Source organism: Gasterosteus aculeatus, chromosome 4, assembly GCF_964276395.1.
Source record: "Gasterosteus aculeatus chromosome 4, fGasAcu3.hap1.1, whole genome shotgun sequence".
Taxonomy (NCBI): Eukaryota; Metazoa; Chordata; class Actinopteri; order Perciformes; family Gasterosteidae; genus Gasterosteus; species Gasterosteus aculeatus.
The window spans coordinates 6,769,690-6,794,234 of record NC_135691.1 but is presented as its reverse complement, the minus strand read 5'-3'; the positions used below and the strand labels follow the sequence as shown (position 1 = coordinate 6,794,234).

General features: G+C 41.1%; 1 protein-coding gene across 2 annotated transcripts in view; it reads left to right on the top strand.

The window, feature by feature from the left end:
* Positions 1 to 665: 665 nt before the first annotated feature.
* tnmd (tenomodulin) overlaps positions 666 to 24,545 on the top strand; it is a 38,415-nt gene continuing 14,535 nt past the window's right edge. For both annotated transcript variants that reach the window (XM_040173333.2, XM_040173332.2), the window contains exons 1-3: positions 666 to 825; positions 2,997 to 3,131; positions 22,217 to 22,357. In XM_040173333.2, the coding sequence (XP_040029267.1) occupies positions 778 to 825; positions 2,997 to 3,131; positions 22,217 to 22,357 (324 nt within the window). In that variant the 5' untranslated portion in view covers positions 666 to 777. The remainder of the gene's footprint in view (positions 826 to 2,996; positions 3,132 to 22,216; positions 22,358 to 24,545) is intronic.

The following is a 24,545-nucleotide window of genomic DNA, read 5'->3' as shown; positions in this document are numbered from 1 at the left end:
AGCAGCTAGCTTGTAGCAGCAGAGGTCCGTCGCCCACATCAGGATCTTGTCTTCTGGGAGCAGCGGCACCACCAGACTACGACTTCACCTGCAGTGACGCTTTCAAAGACACGTTGTGGCCACTAGTTCGGATACCGATTTACATTTGTGGAAAGTGTTTGCAATTTTCACAAATTATAAGTGAGTACGTTTGATCTTTAAGCTTTTGTGAGTGGGGGGGTAGATGAATACATTTTTATTTAAACCCATTAACATGTGCATAATATTGGTATAATATGTGCAAATATTATTCTCTTGGGCACGTTATAAAACGCTGGAGGGAATCAATTTTTCTTCATCTATGTGGTCAAATCTAGTTATGCTGCTATTCAGTCATCTCAGCTTGTGTTTACTGTTTGTTGAGTGCCGACTGACTAAGAAACAAAAGCAGCATGTGGAGATTTCGCTCTTTTTTACACTAGCAAATGTCCTCCAAGCAGGAATATTTTGAATCTCAATATTTCATGCAAGTGTACTCTGTAATTTATCCAACAGGTTTGTCTCTCAGTCTGAATCCTTCCCACCGTTGAAATGTGAGCAGGCAAGAGGGAGAGACATCTGCCTCCCTTTTAATGGCTATGGCAAATGTTTCTGTAATTCCACTCCACCTGAAAACTTCCCTCCCCTTCAACACACTTCACAGCACTGGAATGAAGTGGGGACTCTTTGCCTTCAGAACGTTAGTATCTTCACCAACAAAGAGGATCTGACAGACTGCCTCCTGCAGACTTCTGCATCATGGAGGCAAGCCGGACATCCAGCAGTCAACAGATTCTGTGTAAAGATGTGAGTAGTTTTTTTTTTCCCCTTCCGTTTAATTTATTGAACTTTTGCAAAAAATATGATTTGAAATTAATTCTAACATTTAGTGTCTATGAATTTTGGGCAGAATTTTAGGTCATTACAGTTTCTCCTGTTTAACTGTTAAGGCTCAGTAAATTAATTGTAAGTGGCAGCAGTGGTGGTTTAAAAGTCGAGAGGAGGATCCTGCGATGTGAGTGATGTGATGGGAGCTTGAAGTCAAATAAAAAAAGAAGCTGCTTCTTGATCTTCTCTTATCCGGTCTCACCTGAACCTTCGCAGGTGCTTTATAGCTAGAATATCCTTCCTTCTCATATATGAAAAGAAAAGGCAAAGAGGCAAATATTCCAACTAATACTTATAACTCTCTGGAGACTGATGATCATACTCAGAATAGTTTTCACAGGCATTTTCAATGCTTATAACAGCATACCCCAGTGTGATGAACCACAGCCTCGGCTTGTTGGTTATGTAGGCTACATGTATTTCTTTTTTCTCTCGAGTGAGGGCTTCCCCCCGGTGTGATAACAGCAGGGGGCTCTCGGCCCTCTTCCTCACAAAGCCAGAGAGGAATTGACTGTCTGATTGTGAACTCTTAAAACACTAGTCGGCAACTGCTGTGCTCTCAGACTGCTCTGTCTCCATCCGTGCCTTTATTTCTGTCTGTGTGCCCGTCTGTTTGTCTCAATTTCACATTCTTGTGCTGAGTATTCAGGATTCAAGCCAGGCACACAGAGGTTTGTCCTCTGGTTAGGTTCCCACTGCTTATGCAACCTGCCACAGGAGAGAAGAGGATTTCAGCCACTTTTTTTTTTTTCAGTCACTAAAAAAAAAAAAAAAAAAAAAGGTACAATAAAAGGAATTTCTGGCGCTCAGCTTGTTGGATCTGATTGGGATTTCACCTTTAGTTTGTCTCTTAAATGTAAAATATTGAATAAAATAAAATACTGAATTGCAAAGGTTTAGTTTCCATTTTCAGGAAGCTATCATAAGATCCTCTGTCCTTCACCAAACACATACATACATACATACATACATGAGTTTAACATGATAAAGGGTAATTAAAGGCAATCTGAAAAAATTTTCACAACTATTTTGGATAATTATTTTAACGGTAAAGAAGAAAGAAAGAAAGACAAACTCCTATTATTTTCAAATATTTCACACATTATTTTGACCCGTTAAAAGTTATGCTCAAATCTACTGAAACGGTCTGGGCCACAATATGAAACCAAAGTTGCTTTAACAACCTTTTAAAACGACACAGAGATAAGCAACACCAATTTTGCTAATTGGTTCAGTTTTTTATTTTATTTTACACCACTCATCTTTTCTGTTGTCCTCTGAGACTTGCAGAAAGGCACCAGTGTGAACGAGGAGCTTTCATTTCTGCCTACTGCAGCTCCGGGGAAACAAAAGCCTGTCTTTATTAATTTGTGGCCTTGAGCCTTGGGAGTTTACTACAGCAGGCAGGGTACTCATTTGAGGAAAAGTTTAATAAACGTAAGCTTTTTGTGGCACCTGTCTTGTCCTTCCCTGCACTTTGCATGAGAACGATTATATTTCTGTCATAAGCCTCATTTGTGGTCAGGAATTTGAAAGACAGAATAAATCGAAGGGAATATCTTCTATCTATCTGTATCACATGCAGCACTGATAATAATGAGAGCATGAAGAGGAAATTCAAACTCAAAAATGATAAATTAAAACACTTTAATCAACGTTCTTATTGTGAGTTTGATTATAGGATTGATGTCACTCTCATATACCTTTGATAAATATTGTTAAGTGGGGGAAAATATTTCTTTTTCTGAATGCATTGTAAAGCCACATTCATTTTTTCACCTTAATGCATGACACATAGTTTGCATTGTTGTTAATCTCTCAGTTAAATCTTCGGTATGAACAATTGTGTTGAAAAATATACTTTTCCTTGATGAAATCTCTCTCGCTCGCTCTCTCTCCGCAGTGCCATGTGATTTAGTGGCCTACCTTTACAACGCCTTTGCATGTGTTATAATTGTATAGTAGTGTAAATGTCCCAAAATGCTTGACTGTCGTTGCAGTATATTGCAGTTTTTTGGGCCATTCAGACAGCATACATATTTAATTTATATATCCACCATTTCATAATATCTGATCAATATCTTTTGCAGGTTGAGATGGAAAAAGAGAAGAAAGCCAAACACCGCACTTACCAGCGAGTGGCTCTGGTTCTGGCTCTGGTCTTTCTGGTTTTGGCTCTCTCTGTTTTCAGCCTGAGATATCTGTGGAGCTCCAGACCTGGGAAGGTAAGACTAAAATCCCACCTCGTCGTTTGCCAGTCATCCGCTGTCTGTGATAAATGTGGCCCTGGCATGGAAGCCGCATCAGCAAATCCTACAGGTTCGTTCAAGGAAAGAAGGAATTACGCAAGTAAGGAAGCGGACAGCCCCACAAAGAGCCGTCTCTGAAGCCTCTATCGTATTGTGTCAGATTAAAAGATGTGTGGGCTACGGGAAAAAACAGCAGTGTTTTGGCCGTCAAATCTTTAATTTCATGAATTCTTGTATCAAACCACGTTTTTACTGCACCATTCATCTACTTTCTGCTTCTTCTCACAATGACGGATGCTGATAACTCAATGCTGACCCTAATTGCTGTCGACCACAGGAACTGAAACCTCCAGGCGATGTAATCGGGATAAACACTTGTCCTGGACATTCATCTTGTGAAATCCAATTCAATCACGCTTGATGGAGAATTTTTTCACTCGACTCCTTTCCCGCCCAATTTTCCCCAAAGGGGCCAAAAACAAGCTAATATAACCAAGCTGTGGGGGGAAAAAGGCATCTATAATTTCACAACTTTAAATCAGAATCTGTATACGTCGCAAATAAGAGTAAATGACTAAAGACACACCTCTTCAGACTCTACCTCGACTAAAAGACTAACAAATTGTAACACTTAAATTGTACTTGTAACGCCACTTATCTATCGGAAATTGTAAATTGGCTTATTTGGAGGAAATTGTACTTTGTTTGTATCCCTAAGGTTGAATGCACTTATTGTAAATTACATCTAATGTAATGTAAATGGCAGAGTAATAGGTTTCAAACCTGTATGCTCAACTCTGCTTTGTGTGTACTGTTAATTCCATGGAGGTGCAAGTCTCTGTAAATACCACAGTATATCAAGCAGTAATAAAAAAAAAACTGTCCCTATTATCTTCTTTGTGCTTCCATTAAGATACACATTCTCAGTATTGCCAGTCTCTTCTACACTCAGGTTCACCAAGGCTCATCTGTACTTCCTATGTAGACGGCATTGTCCGTGTTCGCTCCTTTCAACATGGATATGAATCACCTTTGAGCCGTCCCCTTTGTCCTCGTTAAATATTTCATGCCGGAGGTAGAGCAGTCATTATTTCACCTTTAATAAGCTGTGATCATTCTCACGTGGCGCAAAACGTGTCGATGGAAGAGGTTGCCCAGGTGATGAATATCAAAACTGCAGACCCCGGCTTTTGCTTTAATGGGGTCTTGTGGGGGAGGATCATTCTCTGGCCTCCCCATCACGGAGTGAGATGGAGCCACTTCAAAAAAGGAGAATCACCTTTAAGTCAAATGGGGAAGCGAGCTCCCTAACACGTAGCGGAACAGTAATCCTCAGCAATGTATCCTGAGAAAAGCTATCTGGAGACTGCTCCGAGGGTAGAGAGATGAATTGGTTCATTGATGGACTGATGGGTGGAGGGGCGCTCCTGCATCAACGTGGCAGCTTGATTGCTGAACTAGTATTGGGTGCAGTGCAGCAGGACACTTCACTAAGCAGCCGAAGCTCAGCAGCATCTGAAAAAATGTATCGACTCTGGGCAGCAGAAAAAAAAGGTTTCTTTTAGGAAATGGTTGAATGGGGGGGTACTTCATTATTTGACCACAAAGATGAACATTTGGGGGATAACTCAAATTCAAACGTGAATAATAGTAAAGTGCTTCCATCCTTTATGTTTAAAGTGCTTAAACATATGGAATATATTAGAACTAATAAAGGTCATACCTATGTTACCATGGTTATAAAGATTATAAATATCCTAGCTCGATGCTGCAAAGAAACGTGCTTTAATCACCTGTTCCTTAACTAGCATCATGTATGACAGACACTGCGACTGACTTGAATATTCGCAAAACATCACAAATCAATATTTCTGTATATAAAAAAATGTCATCAGATAAGTACGTGCAATTAAAAGTAATTTGAAGTGACAATCAAGCTGAAAATATCAACCAATTCTACAACAGAGCGATTTTTACGGTCCTTCAGCTCATTGGTTTTTAGGGACAATTTTACCGTTCTGCCTCTCATAAGCATCGTTTCCAGCTGCAGCAGGCAGCTGTTTCCATTAATGGAATACACTCATTGTACACTATCTGCTGTCAATAAGAGGCTGACGGACAAAGTTAGCTGGTCCTTTTATCAGCCAGAGAGCTTGATGCTTCCTTGAGGAGTTGGTCTAGAAGGAGTGCAAATTGGATGCATCCTCAAATTGATGTTGCCATAGAAGCCTAATAAGATGACAATCTTTACGGTTTCTACAGCCTTTTCTCCCCATAAAGTTGTCATTAATGCAAGTTTAATTAGTCGATGATCCCACATTATAGTGAGCACAGGATATAAGTGGTAACCATTGGAAAAATTGTATGAGAATAAAGTTTTTAGAGAAAGTTTCCTATGTGTTGCCTGCTCAGTTTGAAATGTGTTCTTCATCCATCTGTTTTGACAGATTCTGAACATGATGAACCTGAGACCGTCAGAGGTGCAAACATCCTTTTTCACAGTTCATAAATGAAGGAGGCATTGAAGCGCACTATGAAGTACGCAATGTTACTTAAAAAGGTTGATCAGTTTGCTACTTTACTTCCAGGTCAAAACCAATAGCTTTTTGGATAACAAGAAAGGGAAACCAATGCTGACTTGGATTTAATTACCCAAAACATTGATTACAAAATGTATTCTGCTGCTAAAAATCGGTTCTCTCAAAACGTGGATTGCATATTGACAAACGCTTAAATTACTTTTGTTCCCAGTCAACAGTTCAACTCGTGTAGATGCGCTAAACAATTACTACCAGCCATCACTCAAAACACAAATTGCATAGTATGTGTCTCACAGTACACAGATCTCTGAGCTCAGCATTTCTAATTAAAAGTTTAAACCGCGGCACGACTGCAGGCACGAATGAGTCTCATCTTCTCACAGTTTACAGGAGCAACATGACCTCATGAACCCGGCTTTTTATAAATGACCACAATTAGCTCATTTGCTCTAAGCATTGTACTTCAATGTGACACGATAACGGCTTGGGATCCTCTTTTAATTACCTGAAAACATGTGTTTTTACACAGGCCTGGGGAAGATAGTTTGCCATCACTTTCTCCGCCTACACGTGTGTGCCTGTGTGTGTCTGTGTGTGCATGAGAGGGCGTGGTTGTGCTTGTGCGCATGCCTCAGTGTGCATAGTGGGTCTAGGTTAGGTGCGTCTGCATTCTCTTTCGGCTTACGGCAAATGTTCTGTTTACTATGTGCTCGTTATTGTTCTGGGCCACAAGTCTCACTGGGGGATTTTGCCTCCTCGTAAATTAATCCTCCGTTATTACCGGTTCACTTCGGCAACTCCGTGACAATGGAACGTAGCTGCTGAATCCAAGAGAACAGAGAGAATAGTTTGCCTTGAAGAAATTACTTTTTTTTTTAAATCGCAGGGAACAACCTCTGGACGTTGATGCCGGCTGTCTGTCCGTCCGTCCGTCCGTCCGTCTGCATTGCGCTGAATCCGAAATTCAAATGATATTATTTGATTTGACATATTTGGCGCAATTGTTAATTCATGGACCACTTGAAATGGGATTATCTGCAAAGCAGCAGCCGGGCAACAGAACCTATAAACATTTCTAAACCATCTCTTTCCTGTAGAATATTGAAGAGCTCACAGGTGTTGTGTGCCTGTATGGAAAAACTGCCTGTGAAATACATGAATGTCAGACTTGGGGAAAGTGCTCCATTTTTCAAGCTGAAATTGCATTGCTCACCTTGATGCCTTTCCCTCTGCGGGTCCAAGGTAGCCGCCGAGTTGTCGCTCCTGATGGTCTCTTAAATGTCTCCCAGTCAGCAGCGGCCTCTTTTAATGAACACCGCTGCGCCTGCTGGTTTGAGCTGGTCACAGGTGTACGGCTTTTCAAGGCCGACCGCACCTTTGTTTATTTATTGCCCGTGTGCCCAAACGTACCCTTGGTGTCCAGATGTCAACATGCAACAGGGGAGAGAGAGATTTGATCATGATACGATTCTATTGTCCTTTTTTTTTTTTCGTCCCCAAGAACCAGACAAGTCTAACCTCCTTACACCGTTTGTTCAGACTCCTCTGGAGGAGTTGTTATTCTGAACAGCTGCTTTGGTGAGACATTTTGGGGGGTTTGGTGGCCTAATCAGTGCGTTTTCTGCCTTTTCTTACACGTCAAGCTTGTTCAGTTATTCATTAGCTGGCCAAGTATCCGCTTGAGTTTCTCTCCGGCTATTATATCATAGGTGCTCTTCTAAAATGATGCACTATGCCATCAAGTAGGGGAGAGATCAGGAGGAGGGAGAGGAACAAAAGAGAGTTGTTTTAAAATGTTGCCAGTGGAATGAGACGGAAAGGCTTCATGACTGTGGCACATCGCCTTCTTTTGGGATGGTGACTGCTACTGAGATCGTGTCAGTGCTGCAAAGCCCACTGAGAGTTATTTATTGTGCCATACAGCACTTTAGAGCGTGTAATTTTCCTTTTTTAGAAGCTAGAATAATGTGGGTGTAGAGAGGATCAGCATCTTAATTGCCTGTACTTAATTTTGCCAATCCACCAGCAGCTCTTGTGCAGCATGTTGAATGTACAGTGCGGTGGGTACACGTACACACACACACACACCTTTGCGAGTGCCAAGAAGACTGCTTTGTTGTACAATTTAGAATGGGATTGAGCTCCCACTTCTACTCCAACTCGCCCGGTAAGCCACACTGCTCACAGGCTCGGGGTGCTTTCACAGACGCATTGCCGAGGCAGAGAGGGGAGCAGCGGACTGGAAATACTTGTATTTCCTCTCTACGTGCATTTGAAGTTGCACATCAGATAGTTGGCTTTTATGTTGGTGTACAGTATACTCTGATGGAGAAATCTCTGTTCTCCATAAAGAATCGGTTATGTGAGAGCTTGTCACTGTTTCAGGGGTTGCATTGACTTTTTGAGAGTTTCCACCATTAGATAGAAGAGGCGTCTAAATCATCCCTTCAGGTCTGCACTCGGTGCTCAGTCCAACACTTCATGCTAAATAACCATAGCTGATTAGTTGTAACGGCGCTGAAAATTGGAATCTTCGGTAGTAACGACATTCATCCAAACCTGCAGGGCCCTTTAAACCATCTTTTTTTTTGGTGAAATCCACGGAAAACAGCAAAAGAAAAATAAACCACTTTTAAAAAAAGGGTGAAGTGTTTACCCAGGAAATGAGCAAAGTTAGAAAGACCGCTTAGGTTTTAATGAATCACATTAGTTACATGGATTCCTAACATCTGGAATGAATACCTAAGAATAAAAACAGATTAACATACATACTTGATAAACGCAGCATTCGGCTGAATGTGCCCATGGTAACACTTCAATGTCTCGTGACAGTTTAAAAAAAATAAAAGACGTCTTCCTATCAGAAGACATTAAAATAGGACTTTATGTTACATTTGTCATTGGGCAAATAGATACAGACGAAACCGAATGAAACGTTGCTCAACAGCATCACCAGTGGTCAGAAACTCTGCAAGGCATCTTCGCATTTCACATTTGCACGTGAGCAGTGTGGAAAATGTAATATTTTTGTAATTTACACTTGCATTGAGAAGTTATTGTAGAAGGTATCTATTGTATTATTATTATCACTATTATGCGTAATTATTGTCTTATTAAAAAACGTCTGCTGTGAAGATACATTTCTCTCAGTCATTCGGAAACTATAAAAAAAACAGTTTCCATTTAGAAGGACTAGAGATTCAGATCAGCTAGATTTAAGTTGGACAGAGCCAATGACAAAAATGTTTTTTCAAGCAAATATGTCAATCAATATTGTCAAGACCAGCAAGTAGGGCCGTGGCCATTACGGGGAAAAAAGAATTAACTAAATTTGATTTACAAAATAATTTAATTTTGACATAAAAGAGATTGCTGCAGAGCGATAACATTTGGACATTTTCCTTTATACAGGATATCAGGAGAAAATATGTCAAATGTATCAAATATCTATCAATGTTCAGATATTAGAACTTTAAGACGGGTGTAAAAACATATTTATCAGTAAGAATTCATTTTGATATTAATATGTAGTGTATGACAGCATTGTTTTCAATTAAATCTTGCAAAATTTCACCCAGGCTATTATTTTTTTCCTGCCAGACAACTAATGAGCCCCACATTATCTCAGCGAGAGACAAAAGCCCGGAGGACACGGGGTACTCCGAGGGGGGTCTTAGACCCCTTGTATAACGGTTTAGAAGAAAGCTGCGCTTCAGTGCTCACCCGCAGCACAAAAAACCCAAACAACCCTCATCGTCCTCCTGCGTTTAACAAAAATGGAACCTTTCCATTTCTTCCGTTCACGTTGCAGCGACCGACGCCAGTCAACGGGTCAGTCCTGCTGCCACGGGGAATAGCAGGAAAAGGATCTTGACGAGCTTCATCCCCCGTCAGATGACAAGGTGAAGTACTTTTTTGTGGGAAAATGACACAGCAGCAACTGTCATCCATCCTACTTGTGATGAGTGCCGGATAACTACACGTCCACCACACAGAGTGAAAAAGAAAAAATCACTGTAGTTTGTATTTTCAGAGGTTTCAAAAAACGAGGCGTTTTTTAAACATAAACTGGGGATCTAACAAAACCCCCCCAAAAAACCCCCCCCATGTCAAACAGAGACACAATGGAGACGAAGTTGAACTAACAAAATGGACACAGCTCAGGGTTGGTGACAGTATTGCAGTGTTAATTTTGTTGACGAAAACGAAATATTTGTCATATTTAACGACCCTTTTTCCATGACTAAGACGTGACGAAAACTATCTTAAAAAATAAAAACTATGACTAAATCCATTCTAACTTTCGTTAACGAGACGAAAATGTGGGTGGTTGACGAAGTCACAATACTTTTCCCTCCTAAATTTGCACGCAGCTAACAGACAACAGACAGGCAAAGTACGGCGGTTATTAACGCGTCATGATGACGTCATCCACGAACCCAGAACGCGCGCTCGCAGCGGTGGTTCTTGTGCACCGACTACGGACCGCGACGACTATTTTACCCTTCGGCGAGTTTGAATGCGGCTTCCTTAGTTTAGCTCAGCTGTCTCGGTTTAGCTGACTGTTAGCATGCGGAAGCTGCGCTGCTTCACAGAAACATGAAGACCCGTTTAACAGGTCGGGGCTGTTAACACGTCTAACGTAATAAACTCATTGCAGGTTCTGAAGCCTCACGCATTTCAACTATAGTTCACACGCCACATTGTGAGAAGACGGTGTTAAACAGTCTCGGCAACCGTACGTTCGTTACTAAGCAACATAAAGGCGCGCACACACGTGACAGGTGGATCCCTTTGATATAACTGCGCAGTGCAGGTGAAGGAAAACCCGCAGGACACAAGAGAGAAGAACTGGTCATGAAACCAACAAATAAACAAAAAGACAAAGAAAGAAAAGACTGAAAGAATAAAAAGTGGGGGTCCAGTTTAGAATGGCTGGTTTATGATGCAGCCAAGAAAATAATGTATTGCACAGATTGTAGGACGTTAAGGGGTCTCTTTTGTTGGGACAGTGGAAACAATAACGGACCATGAAGTTTCCGATGTCAAAAGCATTGCAAGTAAACAGACAAAGACAACAAAGTGTTGCGTTTAGATCCCTGGTCCTCATGAAGTTGTTACACCTTTGCCAATTTGTTAAATTGCCTTGCAAATAAATGCTTTGCTATTTGTTAAAATCCAAATCCTTTCATGTAATGATTTTTCACATGTCATTTATATCAGCTCACACAAACACCATTTGTTCTTGGCCCGGCTCCTCCGTCAAATTTTACAACCCATTGTGGCCCGCGAGTCAAAAAGTTTGCCGATCCCTGCTATAGACCTGTCCTAGGAAGGACATCTAATGGACAACCAAGTACTGCAAGCTAGACTATTATGCAGTTGTAGACACAACAAAGAGTTTAATATGGCTATTAAATGTGACTAAAACTAATTACATTTTAGTCTAGTTTTCGTCGACGAAAACTAGACTAAAACTAAGAAGGATTAAAATGACTAAATGTGACTAAAACTAATATGCATTTTTCGTCTAAAGACTAAGACTAAATCAAAAATAACTGCCAAAATTAACACTGCAGTACTGCCAACAATGATGGTGCATTAGTATCATTGACAAATCATCTTTCTCATGTATGAACCGCAAACAAAGTAAGAGAACTCAAATCTAAATGCCGATTCGGACTTGCCAATCAAGTCTGTGATTTACTACTTGTCTAGCGCCATTTCTAAATTTTTCAAAAGAAAATCCATTTGTGAATCTGTAGCTGTGCTCCAGATTTACTTGTATATTATGATTTGTGCAGAAGCAAACAGTTGGACATTGTTCAACAAAACGGCGGTCCGACCGGCAAACGGCACAGTCGACGGAGGGGGGTTGCGCCAATTATAGATGTGTATAACATGAATATAGGAGGCCAATAAATGTTTATATTTACAACTAAAGCAGATCCAACACATTGAGAGAAAACCTGATCACATTCCTCATTCTGCGAAAAGAAGAAAAAAATTGTCTGCTCTTTTCATGTTCTACTTCAACCATGTGGCAACTCTACTGAAATACATTCATTTTCTCCTTCAAAGTGCTTAATTAGCATGTATTTCATTAGTGGCTGACCGTGACGGACCATGTAGGTTTGTAATAACAAAAGGAAAAAAAAGGGTGAAGTAGTGATGCTCTGGTTTGTTTTTAATAGGATGAGAAAGTAGACAGACCCAGACCACTGGCAGCATAATGTGTTGTGTTCTCCCATTGGGTTGTTAAAGTATTTTTCAGTGTTATTAGAAAGAGCAGCACTGACATGCAACTCGCACAGGGGCCATGGCAACGGACCAAAGCTCCTCATCAGTACCAATGGTCCCGGTGTAATAGCCTTGTGTCTCTGCATAGCACCATCACTCCGTCTTTTGTGGTGTCTTCCAGGCAGAAGTGCGGCGTAAACAATGTTTGAACAATTACGAGCCTGTGTGTCTCCCTCGAAGCTCTGTTAGAAATTGTTCACGAGTTACCTTGTTACAGGCATGTCGTGCTCGTTATGTGCGTCATGAGACAAAAGGCGTGGCGGCACGTCGTGCTTGTTATGGCAAAAGAGGTGCTGGCGCTCTTGTTGCGGCGGTTTCGACTTTGATAATCACAATTAAACTGTGGGAACTTTGTCATGGCATTTTTTAAATGAGTATCAAGATCGTTTTTTTATCGCCCACACATTATTTTGTATATCTTGGCCCGCAAATAACTACACTACACACACTATTGTTACATCGCATGGCAACTATTGTCTATTGTTATCGGTTGGTAAATTAGCAGTGAATGTAAAATGTGTCACTTTACTGATACTGAGTAAAGCAGAGAAAGTATTTTTAGCCTTTTCAACCAACAGAAGTTCAGCCTTCATTGAATTCACTAAAATCCTACTTGAACTTTTCTTTTAGTGGCTCGAAAACTTTCCGGTTGCGCTTAATGCCTTTCATCTGGCCAAATTATTGCCTTGCGTCTAAATGATCCAAATTGCAGCCTTACAGCTCACACAAGCTGCTTCCTAAATGCCACTTAGCTGCTGGATCCCAGAGTGTGCTCTTGTTGATTTATGAGGAGGTAGAATGGCTGAAAAATCAGCAGAGCGACACGGCGATGTATCCGCTGGAGGTCGTTCACCTCGTGACTGCCTGGCCGTACTTCAGAGGCCTCGCAGTCACTGCTCGCAGTCCTTTGTCTGTTGAAGTCTGCAGAGATAACAATAAGCAACCGGATCTCATTCGGCTCTCCCGACAAGCGAATAGATGGCAGAAAACAGTCAAAGTCCAGGTGTTTGTGTCATTTCACCTCGAGCAATCCTTTGCTGCTTTCCACCGTTTTTTGAGATACTGTGAGAAAGCTGCATCTTGAGGTTATTAAGAGACGTTGCATCATTGTATTGTTACCTAAAAAAGGTGGTTTCACACAATGTTTAAAGGCCTTGTGAAGTCCCAATGTTCCTCCTTAAACTTGGCAGGGGAAAAAAAAAAGATATACCATGGCCATTTTAGAGGCCAATTCTTCTACATGTTTTTGAGGTGAAGTAAAAAGCCACCATTTCCTCCTTCTTGTGTACCTGGGGTTTGGCTAAAACTTGTTAAGTACAAGTTGGACAGATCTCGGCGGTGCACAAAATGTTGGAAGCAGATCAAACAATCGGTTAAATGTCTGTTAGAGCTTTTCATTTTCATCCCGGGGTTGATGCAACATTTGCAAGTTTGTGGACTGCAAAAAAAGAAAAAAAAGAAGAAAGGAAATATTTACTCTTTAAGCAAAAAGTCTGGGGAAACATATTCCCCAAGCTGCTGTTTAAAGGAAATACAGTCCCTTGTTGTTTCACTTTGATTTTTATTGAGACCATAGAAGCACACATCGAACAACAATATGTCCCAGCGAGTGAGTTCGTTTCACAATAGTGTGTTGACCAAAAACACTGAATAGCTCCCGAAGTTCCCCCCCTGCACTCCTCCCTCCTGAACGCGGCTCTATTACAGGCACAGTAGCACGAATCAAGGTGATTTATTGCCAGAGAGAGCTCAAGTTGTTTAAAACGACCGGTGCGATTAGTCATGTATGCTTCAGAGCTGAAAACGGGTGCGCGTTGCTTCTGTAAATTAACAGCAGCTGCAGACTGTACTCGACCAAAGCGAGGTGGTCAAACGTGGTAAGCGGCCGAGCCGCCGAGGGACGGGCAGAGAAAGTAGGTCATTACATCCCTTTCAGCTACGAGTAGGTAGAAGAGAACAGACGGCTACGTTACACATTCAGAGGCTTGCTGAGGAATCGATTACCGCCATGGAAAATGAAACAGTGGAGGTATGATCGTCTGTGAGCTCTGCCAAAATTCCACTCGAGTTACTGCAGAAATCTGCTCCATATATTCCCAAAGCTTCAGATATCTTCATGCTCAATTATTCAGACGGAAAGGTGCTTCTGGAAGAACTTTGTTTTTCTGTAACTCATTATTTTTGCTTGCCTCCACTTTTTTAACCAGGAATCGAGATGCAGAAATCCCTTTTATAGTGAACCTCTAGCTTCACATTGAAGCGTTTTTTTGGGGGGTATTTTTCTTTATCTGAGGCTTTTTAGAATAGGTGGAATAGCCAATGATTTCTATATATAAAGCTACAAGTAAAAAGGGCTGGTAATGTTGTGTGTACACACACACACACACACACACACACACACACACACACACACACACACACACACACACACACACACACACACCTCTTAAGGTTTGGTGGTCTCTATATTATTATTTTTCAGGATGAGAACTTTTCCCACTGCTTCCAGTCCAAGCATAGTAAGATAATTGTCCTTCATATTTAACACAGAGTAGATCTATGACACCTGGATATCCGGTCTGCAAGAAAGCAAAATAGTATTATTTCCCAAAATGTATTTATTCCTTGCTTCTATTCAGTCTTCAGACTACTGACCGTCTGTATAGCTGCTGTATATCTGTAAATAGCTCAAATAGAAGAATTCATACGTCTTAGTCATTCTTAACCAGACTGACTGCAATCTGCGATACCCGACACCCATCAGATACCGATCCGATTAAGGGCAGAAGACTCAAATCCATTACCCTGTGAGGCTCAAGCATTTTCACCTCCACTATGCCTACATAAACAGCCTTTTCTGAGAGTGGGTTGTTGATAGACTTACAGTAATATGGTTTCCTGTCTGCTACATATTTAGGGCAAAATCCACTCTCGGATGCTCTCAGTTTGCAATGTTTAATGCACTTTGGATGGGTTTTTTTGTGATGAAATGTCATAATTCCCTTTTTGGTAAATGTGCTTTCTTTTAAAGTGTGGCTGCTTACCAATTTCGTATTTTACAGTAGATTTGTGTGTTTATTGCAGGCCAGTGCAAAAAAACTAACCCTAACCCTTTAAACTCCACCGTATCTGAATTGCATCGTACAGTCTGTGTGTTTACCAAAATGTCGGCTGAAATTAACGACATAAACCATGAAGCAACAAAATTGGCTAAGATGGAACATACACAGGAGATACATAAGCAGCAGCAGTTTGTTTTAACAGTGTTAATGTGCTTTAGGAAGATGGCTCCAATAAGATCTTGCAACTTGACATGTTCTAGCTTATTCTTGGAAAGGCTTATGACCTTTGCATTTTCCATAGCTGGCCTTTGGAGTTTGGCAGCTGTAAAACATTTTAACTTGAAATTGATGCTAATAGCAATCGCTTGGGTGATTTCCCAAAAGCACTTTAACCCCGATGCCAACATAGTTTTAGCTTTCAATTTAATGCTACATAGGCAACGCCACATACTCTTTGTGATTTTTGTATCGCTTCCAAAAACATTAAGACACCACAAAATGGCACTAGCTCAAGAATTCAACATCATTAGCAGCAAGATAAAAAATAAATTATTTTTGATGCCAGGGTAGTGGATACTAAATGTTCATGGTTTTTGGAGGCTTGATTTAGAACATCCACTGCAGTTTCTTGATGCTGAAAATATCTTTCCTACAGACATTTACCTCCAAAACCACGCAAAAGGCCGGTGCTAATTATGATTCAGTGCTTTGTCGAATGCCGAATATATTTAGATCTAGAGTCTGACTCTGCGTCCTCCCAGTACACAGACTGGACCCATGCATGCAGCTTCTGCAAAGGTTGGGACTATGCTTTGCTTCATATTAAACGGCTTCCACTACATTTGACTTCCAAAAAGCCTGACATGGTGGTTGCAGTTAATAAAAAGAATCACATTTGTGGGAACAACAGGAGGCAAAGTGGTGTAAGATTTCTAATGGATTTCAGTGGAAAATTACAGTCCAGATGGAAAACATTTAGGGTTGTCAATAGGTTAAAAATTAACTAATTATTCGCACATTTTGAAATTCATTCATCTCGATTAATGGCGATTAATGATTGTTGTTGTTGTTACAATGTTGTTAATGGGGAATTTTCATTTTCTTCTAAAGACTAAATCTTAAGAGTAATGAGTAATCACTTTAGAAAGTATTTTAGACACTGTTGTTTGATTGTCAATCTTATTTTAAAACACAAAATTCCACACATTTGATCATTTTGGAGGCAGAATACCACCAGGTGGAAAATGTTGAACTAGCGACTCTACCTGCTGTCCTCGTGCACTTTGCTCTCAACTCTCCATTTATTGGCTGTGTTTGAAGTGCCAACAATCTCCCCACATTAAGCCAGAACGTTTTCAAACCACAGTCTTTTAGGGACACAGTGGTGGTCCTCTGCAGACTGTGTGCCGCGCAGCGCAACGTTGGATGTTGAGCTGAAAGTAGGCTAGCAGCTAGCTTAACATAGTAGTGCTTTAAGTTGTCAGTTTGCTACTCACCCCCCTTCTGTTTGACATGTGGAGTAATTCCACTGCATAGTTCTCCGCTGTATGTCGCACCACTGTTTGTTTTACTTCCAATGCAAAAAGCTCTTTCCATCTTGATGTAACTGACTGCAGCTAGCGGCCATTTTTGTTTCCGCGGTCAACTTCCGGTTTACCTCGGAAGTAAACAAACAAACTTTAATGACGTTAAAATATTTTTTTTGCATTATCTAGACAAATGAATTAGAGATTAATGCATTAATGTTGACACCCCTAAAAATAATAAGATACGATACACAAAACTGAAAAGGTATAGCGCACGCTTTAAAAACTACGGGGGCATTAAACCAGCTTCGGCTGACAACTATTCCTTCTGTAGAAAATCGTTAAAATGTTGTGCTGCTTTCTGCCGTTGTAGCTGTTCCGTTCTGTGAAGAGTAAACAGGCTTTTTTCTTCCTATTTACAGCAAATATATTTCAATAGATCCCCATGTAAATATAGTAATTGACAGGGATCAGATAAACTGGCTGTATGTACAGCCGCACGCTCTATTTCCACAGTTTGCAACATGTTGCATTGTGTTGTACTCTGCTCGCTGTCAGCTGGACTTCAGTGAGATTGATGTTGTGCGATGCCAGTGGGCTCATTTTACCTTGTGCCAACTAAGTTGATAACGCATTACTGACTGACCAGTATTTCCTAAATTAGGTTCTCTGAGCTGGCGCCCGGCCAGAACCAGCTGCCTGTTTTCAGGAGGCATCAACGGACTGCGGTCTGCGTGTGTCTGGCATCCGGAGACCATTCCTACTTCATTTATCCCAATTCTCCAGGCCTTGGGAGTTGACAGGCTTGGTTAATCAGTGTCCACAAGCATAATCCCCATGATCTCAGACGCGACACAGATCAGATCTCTCCCCCCCTCTGTTTTTCTCTCTCCGTCTGATTTGAACAGATTTCAAATTTAAAATCTGTTACAATCACCTTGTGAGAGAGAACACATCCACAAATAGGACCACGCAGCGTTTGACAGGGAATATGGAGAACATGTGTTCATGTGTGTGAAGGCCATCTGCACCACTGCTGGTGGGCGGTACATTTATACCCGCTGCATATTATATCATGTATTCCCCCTAGGAACCTGTTCATGCTCTTCTCTCCGCTCAATGTGCCCTTTGTTTTCATTACCTGACGTTTTCTTGTGTTTCTGATAAAACATAATAATGTGTGTTCCCGCGCATGCGTGTCTCTTCGAATGCCGTTATTCCAAGAGAGGATTAACTACAGTAGCAGTAACGGTTTGCTTTTCTCTTGTTAAAAAAGGTTACACTCCTGCAATTTTCAATGTGCCCAACAGAGATGTTCCATTTTTTACTATGAAACACTCTTAACAACATGGCCAGAGCGAAGGCAGAAAAGTACTCGAGAATAATTAGCTGTTCTCAAGTGACTGCCCGCGTGAAGAGACTTCAGCACTGAAAATAAGTCTGTTGCCGGCTGGTTGACAAAGAGGAGCCACTAGTAGACTCAAAGGAAAACGAGGGGAGAAGGCACAAAGCTGATGATTTATTTTAACCCCACAGATGAGCGTCTTTGCAGGTGTTTTCGTTTCTGTGATTTATTTATAAGTCACTGGACACTGGCTAGATGCCCCTGCAAAATATTGATCGATGAGACTTCACGGGTGTAAATCCTGGATAATAAGCCACAAATAAAAGCTGTATAATAGCCAGTAAAACAAATGTCTGAAACCTTCTCGAGTTTGACATTAAACAAAGAATGCAACTTCTGACACGCTGCATCAGTGTCTAGAGACATCAAACTGTGACTCAGCGCCCAGACAGCACGAGTTTCGGCAGTTTCGTTGATAGTGCAACTCAGGAATCTCCCTATAAACCACGATGAGAAATGTCAGCCTCCTCCGATAAAATATGGCTAAGTGGTCCGTTCTCTGCCAATTTAAAGAAGCCCTCGAGCCAGTTAAAGGCCCGCAGTCTGTGATCAAATGTGATCTAGAGTATAGGCCTGATAATTTGAGTAAAGTGTTCATTCCCATCCAAATGGGTGTAGCAGCATGGTCAAAGTTGCAGAGTAACTAAGAGTGGAGGAAAAAACAGTGGAGGAGCAAAGTTACAAATCACAGAGTATTTGACCTTTGCAATAAAATAGTAATTCGTATTTTGTAGCTGTATACATTTGTTATTTCAAGCAAAGATCTATGTATTTTTAACGTACATTTAATGTAAATTATACATTATGAAAGCAGAGACAGTGTTCTAATTACATTTTCTTTAAAGCATCCATGCAAATAATAAGCCAAGAGTATTTTACTTAAAATGAATGACATTTGAAGAGGGTGCTAACAGAGAGCCTTGTTTCAGAGTGAGGGTTTTTCTTTCTATAATACCTACCAAAATAAACTATACTGTAGATGAACACGGTGGCCCACGATACGAATTCAGTCTGAAGGTGTTTTAAAACCAGCAAGGACTTCAAAGAGAACTAAAACCAAAAGGACACGATGTTCTCCGTTGGGACTGTATAAGCTGCTGCCCGCTTCGATCCATCACAGGGCTTCCTATGGCTCCCGGGAGACCGTTGCACTGTGCAGCCCCCCGCCCCCCACCCACCTCCACCGACCCGCTGTGAGTGACAGGCCTCCAGTTCCGCTTGAGTGGAGCCTCCATCTCCTAACCCCCAAGGACACCTAAGAGGACATATTGTCATCAAGTCATCTCTCTCATTTCCGCGGCCACCTCCTTTATATATGCACATATCCGCACACACAAACACACACACACAGAACAAACTGTGACCCGCTCGCCCGAAACTACGTCTGCGTGACCTTTGCTCAATGTCCTCGGGTGCCACGTCAGAACCCGTTCACACAAACAGCCCTGGCTGTTCCTGCCGCTTCTCATTCACGCCCTTCGCCGCGAGTCTGAGACCGTCGAGGTGGAGGTTGGTAAGAACCACTTCAGACAGGAACCTTGAGCAGTGGAAATAAACAAGGCATTGTCTGGTGAGCCTTCCACGCCGATTGCCGCACAGTCCCGAGCTTGGAGATCTTTTGCTCGTACTACAGAACATTCCCGAGGCGTCTTGTGATGAGAGCGATATCGGCTGCGGTTCCGGAGGGATCACGGAGCGAGGCTGTTTTCAAAATAAATTAAGAGCTTGTTTCACTGCAGTCAACGTGCGATTCAGCACAGCGCCTGATTGTCTGCTATGCAACCTTTAAGTGTTCAAATACATTGCTCAGTTCTGTAAAACAACAGCATCTGAAGACATCATTGTGTTGTTGCTGCACATAAACAGTTATAAACACCACTCTTGTTCTTGGGTTGTTTTTGCGCTTTGACGTGCTCTTAGAAGTGTATATTCTAAGAGCTGTGCAGCCTTTTTTTTTAAATGACTAAATTCATTAAGAGCAGAGATGTTACACATAAGGAGTCTTTTTTTAAGGATTTCATGGGACTTACTATAATCGGTTTGTCCAACTATACACCCCACCCCCCAAAAAAAGTATTTCTAGCTTTCTTGCCCTAATAAAATAAGTTGCACACATACAATTTATTTGATCTCTTAAAAATAACATTTATTTATGAGGAAATGCTCTTGTTAGAGTTATTATTTTTCAAAGTTAGCTAGCAAATAGTGAAAGAATTAGTCTAAGACCACTTTTCTTTGGCACTCAGCGTATCATTGCCTCCCTCGTAAAGGGAGTGAAGTTCTGTTTTCTGGGACATCAGATTGGATTGAGCCTGCATGCAGACTTTGAGTTCAAACTGCATCCTTGTTCTTCTTGCATACTGCAGCTTTAATGTCAAAGCGGTCTCGAGAGTTTGAAAATTATATAAAGTTTTTTTTTTTACACGGCGGCCTTTTAGAGTCTTTGTACAGAGTGTATAACTTAAATTGGAGCCTCCCTGATGTGCTGGCCTTTTTTCTGCCTGTTCACTGTCATGTGGGAAGCTAATTAACTTTCACACAATTCCTTAAAGGTTGTGCAGCCAAGTGACGGTTTGTGAATTTGCTATTTCGAAATGGTACAAGATAAGCAAATTATGTGGAAGCCGTCTTTAAATCTCCCACTGCATATATTTAAACACAAAAACTAAGTAATAGGAAACCGCAGAAAAACAAATTATAACGATTAACGTCATTACAGTGAGGCATTGTAGTTTGGTGCATTCCAAAATGTTCCACTTATTGCAGCATACTGTAAGTGGCACTGCAAGTTTCCCAATGTACTGAAGCAAATAGAAGGATCAAAATACGCTCTACAGAGGCAATTTATTTCTATTTTCAGAATGCCAATTAAGGTGCACAGCAGCAGCTTTGGATATTAAACCGGTTGAAGTCGAACCGTTGTAATACATTATCTATTTCAACCCGGGTGCAGTGGGGAGATTCTCACCGTTGGATTTTCATCAAAAGCGATAGCCTGCTGAAAATGTAATTCACTGTTTTAGTACAAATCAATAAGACCCCAGAATCTATTCCCCCATTCCACCTTTATGTTAATATAAAATAAATGCTCAAATATAACTTTAATTTGCCACAAAGACATTCAGACTGTTACATAGTACCAATTTTTATCTATAACTGCTCAATTGACACTTACATTTCAAGTCTCTCTTAATTTAGCTTCTCCTGACTATTTTAAGTTCTACTTTTTTGGAGCCAAGGCTACAGTGAGCCATGCGAATGGGAATTTATGGGCTAGTGCCATTCTAAAAGTAATCTACTATTAAGAATTATATCCCATTTGATTATTATTACTCTGTTCATCCACCAGAAACCAAAAAAGGCGAATTCATTGCTGTGATCCAGTGTATTCAAACGCCCTGCATAGAAGCAAGCAGACACAAAACACGTGACAGGGTGAAAAGTGAAAGCTGGTAATGTTTCAGAGCGTTAGAGGACATTCAGATGTTTCTACTGAGGGATATAAATCTTGATGGACTCCCATTCAAGTGTATTCATTAATCGCGCGTCTCATTGGCGAGCCGCTGATTTGCCGCTGAGACAGATGAAGATGAACTCGGCAATATATTTCTCATCATAACACAACACTCGCATAAATATTAATGGCATATTTTCAGCTGGTGGGCATGAATCATCGCTCCGACAGGGAATTTTAAGAGCTCGTCCATGCGTTTCCAAGAACAGTACATAAGCAAGCCGTTTTTAAGGCAACAGTGAGGAGGAGGCTTCCACTGCACTAGAGATTTAGAAGGTCTTTATTTTACTTCACGCTCCTTCCATCAATATATCCGATTATTTAACTGCATAGCTCATCAACAAAAACGTTCCATTGCGCAAGTGACAGTTGTGAGTGATGGATATAGCCGTTTAGGAGTTAGATGCTGACGTTTTCAGACGGACCTTTGTGTAATATGGAGGCGTTAAAGAAAATATCCACCCACTGATACTTTAAAGATGACTATTGATGGTTCCCTGGTAATCACAATCGTCACCAGACAAACTTGTTGCCAGTTGCATTGTGTGAAAGTGGCCAAACATGTTTTACTTTCTGTTTGACTGTTTTTATATCAGAAACCAGTAAGTGCTCCATTGCTAATCTAAGGATTTCTTCGGTTTGTCCAGTTTTTAACCATAGACAGCCATTGATACATACATCAGTCATTGTGCGGTTCTTTTTCTGTGATTTCAGGTGTACAACCACCATTACAAAGCCGTGTTGGATGGAGTAGAGCGAGACAGCATCATGGAGATTGACCCAGGTCAGCGTGTTGAGATTTTCAGAACGGGAAGCGGCAGCGAGGAGGTACTTGAAGTGCACGACTTCAAGAACGTAAGTCTTTTGTTGAATACTTCTCGGCGCAGTGAGAATTGTGATTTTCACATTCTGCCCTTTTCAAAGAGACACCTACCAACATTTGTCCTTTGTCAAAATCATATTTTCCCAAACAATATTTTCTTCCCTTTTGTCGCCCATTGAAAACGGGTACGACAAAATGTTTTGAGAAGATAATGGAAGTGATACTCAGAAAGATGTACTCGAGGGTCTGAAAGATCCCTGACTCGACTGTGTTAAAGTGCATTCACACAAACACAAGGAACGGTTTTCTTGCTGCTAATTGTACACAGTAACTTCTTGGCACTACAGACACACACACACCATTAAAAAGCCCATCTCTACTGGTTTATCACACCTTCAACTGCAATTTTGTATCCAGCAGCTTTCATCGACTTACCTTTCATTCCTAGAACCTTTCTCGGGTGTGCAGGAGGTTACACACGCTGCATCTCGGCAGCAGGCGGTTTGACTCGTTAATGAATTCTCACCCCCACTATTTACTGTGAAGCGTTGCAGGACGCTAGTCTTCCCAAACAAAGACCTGCATTGAATTATTGCTTTGGTTACACTGGTCTGTGCATCTGAAATAGCAATACTGCGCCTTTAACCTCTGCAATCAATCTCCATTTGTTTTTGCCTCCCTCACCAAGTACCTGTGTGCGTCTCTCACAATTCCCCCCCTCCCCAGCAATCTCTCACTCACATAAAGCCATGTGCATGTTGCTTGTTCCACTTCCTGTTAGTAAAGTACAGCCTCCAGGGAGATTTGTTGGACTCCACCATGGAAGACTCCGAAGCAAGCGACTGAGCAGAGCAATTCAAACCGTAGTGATTTGTTTTTACAAAAGGGAAGGAAACTTACACAAGAAAACAATTGGTTGTACTAAGAGGCAGCTTGTGTGCGGATGTTGGAATATATTTTTTTTATATGTAGAAAAAAAATAATTTGATACACAGACCAAAGCCACCTCTGAAACAACCCCCATCAAGCCAGAGGGCCGCGTGAGGAAGGGAAAATGTGGACTTTGACTTGGAAATTCCACTCGCTTTTTCCCAGAGCAATATCGCATTCATTTCAACAGGAGAGAAATACAGAGACAATCAGCAGGGACATTTTCACAATACCATTTTTTATAAGACAAATATTCTTGACATGTGAGCAAAAGCACATCAAGGTAAATTGGACTTGCACTGCCTTTGTGTTACAGCTTAAAATTAGAGTAGAAACATTGACATATTGGGTTATTTTTAGTGTTTTGCACAATCACACTTTAAAAATGGCTGTTTTGGACTCCAGCACAAAATTTCACCAGAGGGCTCTCAAGTTAAAAACTTTCCTCTTTACAGTAAACAACGGCCATGAAACCATCGTCTCTGCTGGTGAACCGGACTGCATGTTTTCTGATATTTACATTGAGATTTGATCTCGCCGACTTATTTTAAACTTGTGTGCCCCTCACCGGTGCGATGTCACGAAGCCATATCTTCAGATAGACGTATATTCAATGACGTTTCTCTCATGCCACCAGGTGATGCTAATCACCTGAAACTTGACCAATTGAATGAAATGTAAATCAAACCGCATGATGCTACCCAGCGAATACAAACGTTTCAATCCAATAGGGATGAACAAAAAACAGTTTTATCTCAGTACTGCAAGTGTTGCTGGCTTCCGCTTGCCAACAGAACTACATCAGTTGTCCGCTTCAACACACGTAACACAACCATCATCAGCTCACATATTGCCAGCTACACAGCAGATTGAATTATGGTGAATCCAGGCTACAGCAGTTATCAGTCATCTTGTTTTACTGGCCTACCTTCAGAGGACGTCTTGCCTGAAGCTGGAACCAACATCCGTAAATCCACACAGATGTTGGAAGAAACAGCTGGCGAACGCAGCCAGCAGAAGTAGAATTCATCTCAATGACATGGATTTAGTAGAATGAGTTACATTCAGCTTGCGTACAATTTATATGTCCAAAAAACATGAAGCACCTTGTAACTTAAAATGATATGCGACCTCCAATGACTTAAGCTTACTTAAATGTACTTAAATGTATAGCTCAACATAAACTGCACAGACACGAGTAGTCAGCTAACATGACGTGAACTAACAAGACTGTCAACCAGTCGTAAGGAAGTTGCGGTTTCTCCATTTAAATTACGATCCAAGACATGT